The sequence below is a fragment of the Engystomops pustulosus genome, chromosome 4 (genome assembly GCF_040894005.1).
Source record: "Engystomops pustulosus chromosome 4, aEngPut4.maternal, whole genome shotgun sequence".
In the NCBI taxonomy this organism is placed as follows: domain Eukaryota; kingdom Metazoa; phylum Chordata; class Amphibia; order Anura; family Leptodactylidae; genus Engystomops; species Engystomops pustulosus.
Window position 1 is genome coordinate 107,544,091 of NC_092414.1, and position 5,399 is coordinate 107,549,489.

General features: G+C 40.5%; 1 protein-coding gene across 3 annotated transcripts in view; it reads left to right on the forward strand.

The window, feature by feature from the left end:
• ASB15 (ankyrin repeat and SOCS box containing 15) overlaps positions 1 to 5,399 on the forward strand; it is a 40,846-nt gene that overhangs the window by 23,603 nt on the left and 11,844 nt on the right. For all 3 annotated transcript variants that reach the window (XM_072147018.1, XM_072147020.1, XM_072147019.1), the window contains one exon: positions 5,259 to 5,311. In XM_072147018.1, coding sequence (XP_072003119.1) covers positions 5,259 to 5,311 — 53 coding nt within the window. The remainder of the gene's footprint in view (positions 1 to 5,258; positions 5,312 to 5,399) is intronic.

The following is a 5,399-nucleotide window of genomic DNA, read 5'->3' on the forward strand; positions in this document are numbered from 1 at the left end:
TCTCTCTGGTGGTGGAGTGATCAACTTGTTTTGTTGATATACTGTAAAATTTCTGACTACTGTAAAGGGGTTCATAATAGTTGTTTTACTTAAGGACCAGGTGACGTAAACATTATAAGAAAATAAAATCTGATTGTGTCACGCTCCTCCTTATTGGGGTTGTCACAATGGAAGCCTAGGCCCAATGGCTTATGAGTGAATTCTGTAAAGCACAAGGACTCCAGTTTCTGCCATTGTATTGTTTGTCTCAATCCGTTTCTTCTGCAACACTTCAAACAGAACTCATCAAGAGACATTGTTCATATTATCTGATAACTAGGCATTTGGCTGGTAACATTCTGTTTACTTTACTATTCTCACACTTTAGGATCCACCATCAAGACGACAAGTGTATCACTAATAGCACCACTAAATCTAGTTCACCATCAGAACTTGGGCGTCTTGCTAGGAAGTAGAATAAGCAGAATTTTATGAACCAAGTTATGTGTTAGGTTATCAGAGAGTATGAACAGTGTCTGTAAGTGTTTTAGGCAGGAGAAATGTGTCGAGACTGAGACAATACAATTACAGAAATTAGAGTCCTTATGCTTTGCAGAATTCCCTTATAAGCAGTTAGGTAGTCAAAGCTAAGAATACCACAAATAATGCAAACAAGCAGAGGTGCACTGCAAACTGTAATAAGCCTGCTCTGACTTAGCAATTATAATATACCAGCAGAAAAGTGAGATAATAAAATCAAATTTTATTAAAGACAAGTTTAAAATGTACAAAAATATAAAAAGTCCCTGAGATAGACCCCAAACAGAAAGAAATGACTCCCCAGACAGACTGGCAAAAAACACTATGATATATAGCCACAAATAATAACAAGTGTTGAGTTAATGCAAGAAGTAATAACCCCTACATGTATAGTAGCCACAAGCCGTGAGACTACTTCACATACAGGAACATATAAATGTAAAAGTAATATGGCTACTTACACAATAATGAGGCACCCTTTCTGCCGTTTCACCAACATGATATACAACATGTCGACAAAAAATTATCTGAAAATCACTTGGGTTTTTGGTGTGCAACTTTATTGGGGATGTACAATGCGTGGAGTGTACAGATTAGGGATACATTAAAACGAACATATGGGGGACGTATATACGGCCGGCGTACATACGGTGTTTATACATCCCCCATACACCACAATGGCCTCACTGCGTCATATGGGAGCGGTGCGGTACAACACACGTGCGGCACTGTACTGTTCCATAGCCCGTAGAAAGATAGGACATATCCTATCTTTCAATGGAATACGGCACCAGGCCCTATGTTACTCTATGGAGAGGGGTAGGGGTGAGATAATAAAATCTTAAATGCTTTATATAAGTAGTTGGGCCAGAGTTTCCATTGTCACAACTCCCACCGGCTCCCACAATGAAAAGTTATAAGTGGGAGGAGTGTAAGACAACCAAGATTTAGGCAAACACTGTTTTCTTAAAGGCATATCTTCCTGTTATGCAGGTTCAGAAAATGGACTTGTTGATGAAACAGACACTAATATTTAGCTCAGAGATTTAAGCCCCTTCCCATCTGTCCCTTACCCTACCCTGAGCAGTATGGGACCACTGGTCGACAGAGAGACAAACACAAGACTTAGTAGCGTAGTCACAGTGATGCCCACAGTAGTCATAGCACCAGCCCACAGTAGTGAGTAGTCAAAGTGATGCCCCCAGTAATCACAGGGATGCATCCTATAGCCATTAGTTACAGTGATCCCTCCAGTAGCCAGAAGTCAAGTAAACCCCCAGCAGTGACAGTGATGCCCCCAGTTATGCCTCCAGTGGGCAGCAGTCATAGTGATACTCCCAGTGGTCAGCAGTCACAGTGCTGCCCCCATTAGCCAGAAGTCACAGTGATGCCCCCATTAGCTAGTAGTCACAGGGATGCCCCAGTAGCCAGTAGTCACAGTGATGCCCCCATTGGCCAGCAGTCACAGTGATGCCTCCAGTGGCCAGCAGTCACAGTGATGCCTCCAGTGGCCAGCAGTCACAGTGATGCCCCCAGTGGCCAGCAGTCACATTGATGCCTCCAGTGGCCAGTAATCACAGTGAAGTTACAGTGATGTCCGAATTAGCCTGAAGTCACAGAGATGCCTCAGTAGTCACAGGGATGCCCCCTGTAGCCAGTATTCAGAGTGTTTGCCACCAGTAGTCACCGTGCCTGACCCCAATAGCCAGTACTCACAGTGCCTGAACCCAGTAGCCAGGAATTACAGTGATGCTTACAGTAGCCTGTAATCATAGTGATACCCCCCCCCAATAACATATGGAAAAAATAAAATATGAAACATAGTTACCTTGTTCCTCTCCACATCTTATTCACTCTGATGCTGTATCTGTGGTGCTGATGAAGTGTGTTGACTTCAAACATCCGTATGTGTCGGGTCAACTCAGGCCACAGGCTTCTCCACATTCGACCTGGCACATCTGGCGAACATCTGCGCCACATCTACTATCGCACAGACCATGCACTTGCAGAGAGCAGTGGAGCAGTATCCACATATTTCCAGTGGTCGATATCTGTGAAAAGGTCATTCAACCCTTCCACAGGTTGAGAACCGCTCCATTAAAGCCTAATACATGCTGAAGCTAATGGTAAGAGCCAAAGTATGTATAGCTCATAGTAAAAAAAAAAAGTCTTCAAGCTTAGTGTCCAGAGTGAAAATTACAGGATTGTACAGGATTAAAATATAGATAATGACATGAGAAATGTTTAATGGAAAGTTTTATTTTAAAAAAAATTGATACATTTTTGGTGGCACATTTCCTTTCAGGAAACTTTAAGGGTGAGTAAAACAAGTCTTTAAAATGATGCATATATTTCTTTGTACCAATGACTAAATATTTTACTATACAAATATTTTCTGTGTAATCATTTCTTTTTTTTTATATGTTTAAATTTACATTTTAGTTTTTACATTACAAACAAATCCTAAACATATCTTTCATATAATCAAACTGAAACACCAATATTTACTTCACTGGGAATATTTAAGCTTCTAAACATCTAAAACTATCCATTAGTTGTTAGACTGAGTGGCAGGGGCGTAACTAGGAGAGGCTGGGCCCCATAGCAGATTTCTGCATGGGGCCCCCCTTCCCCTTAAAATATATATATATGGCAGGCACACGTCGGGCGCGCTGGAGAGGAGGAGAGGTGAGCGCGGCTCACCCCTCCCCTCTCCATAGAGAATAGAGCCGCATGGCCGTTCTTATGGCCATAGATTGAGCACGCTCTATCTCTTTTGCTCAAAACAGTGAGTACTCGTTGTGCTCACCATGCCGAGCCCTGGCGTATAGAAGCCTATGGGGGAAGTATATCCGGCAGCAAATCTGCGGCCAGATATACGTCCCCCATATGTTCTTGGGAAGGTACCCCTATAAAGACATGTTTATACAATTACACACATTTATACACTGATATATACACACCTTTATATACACACATAAAGTTCTACATTTGTATACTCACACCCTTATACATACAAGCATTCACTTATACACACACATTTATGCACTCATATACATTTATACACTAATACACAGAGTATATACAAACTCATACAGTATACACATTATATACATATAATACATTTACAATACACACACACACATATATATATATATATATATATATATATATATATATATACATACATACACAAATACAGTATACACTGACCATATATACACATACATGCAGGATAAAAACACCATATACACACATGCTGCATATACATACAGAATATACACATACATTCAGTATATACAGCATACATACTTACCACATACAAAAACACACATCATATATATATATGCTAATATAAATACATGCATGTAAAAATACAGTATTTGCTTCAATGCATTTATACACAGTATATACATGTATACATAGTAGATGCATATATACACATATACATAGGATTTACATATATATATATATATATATATATATATATACGGAATATGCATAAACAGTATATATATATATATTTATGTATACACAGTATATATACAATATATACACATATACACAGTATATACACACATATTCACAGTATATATACAATATATACACATATACACAGTATATATACAATATATACACATATACACAGTATATATACAATATATACACATATACACAGTATATACACACATATACACAGTATATATACAATATATACACATATACACAGTATATATACAATATATACACATATACACAGTATATATACAATATATACACATATACACACATATTCACAGTATATATGCAATATATACACATATACACAGTATATACACAATATATACACATATACACAGTATATACACATATATACAATATATACACATATATACACATATACACAGTATATATACAATATATACACATATACACACATATACACAGTATATATACCATATATACACATATACACAGTATATACACACATATACACGTATATACACATATACACAGTATATACACATATACACTGTATATACACATACACTGTATATATATGTACACAGTATATGCATATAAATACATATATACATACAGATAAATACATATATACATACAGATAAATACATCTGTATATACTTACCTTTTAGGAAGTTTGGGAGCTGTATGGGTGTTCAGGCAGGTGTTCAGGTGGGTGTCCAGATGCATTCAGACGGCGGGGGGGGGGGGGGGCGCGAGCGGGGGGGGGGGCCGAGCGGGGGGGGGGGCCGAGCGGGGGGGGGGGCCGAGCGGGGGGGGGGGGGCCGAGCGGGGGGGGGCGGCCGAGCGGGGGAAGGGGGGGGCAGAGAATCAACTGTGCCGCTCTGCAGGCTGATGAGCGGGCAGGTCAGGGAGATGAGGGGGGCGGGTCAGAGAGGTGGCTGGGGACCGGGTCAAGGATATGAGCAGGCAGGGATCCCGGAAAGAGGTGGATGGGTGGGCGGCCGGGCTCAGGAGACGTGTAGATGCACAGAGAGGGAGGGGCCCGGGGGCACGATCCGGCACTGCAGCCCCGGACCACTTACCCCAGGCCGTGGCAAAGCACTGCAGGGAGCGTGCATCCCCGGGCCCCTGAACCTCACGGGCCCCGTAGCAACCGCTACGGCTGCTACGGCGGTAGTTACGCCACTGCTGAGTGGGGAACCAAACTTTCTATGTAACAGAAACACAGATTTGATGCTAAAATATTTTCACAGATTTGTACCACCAAGTGATATGAACAGAAAGATTGTGTCTGCTATAAAACAAGGTAAGTTGCAAACAAATATACATATATATTTGGGTAACACTAGTAAATGATATTTAGTAAAGAAAGCATTAAAACTTATCCTTTATAG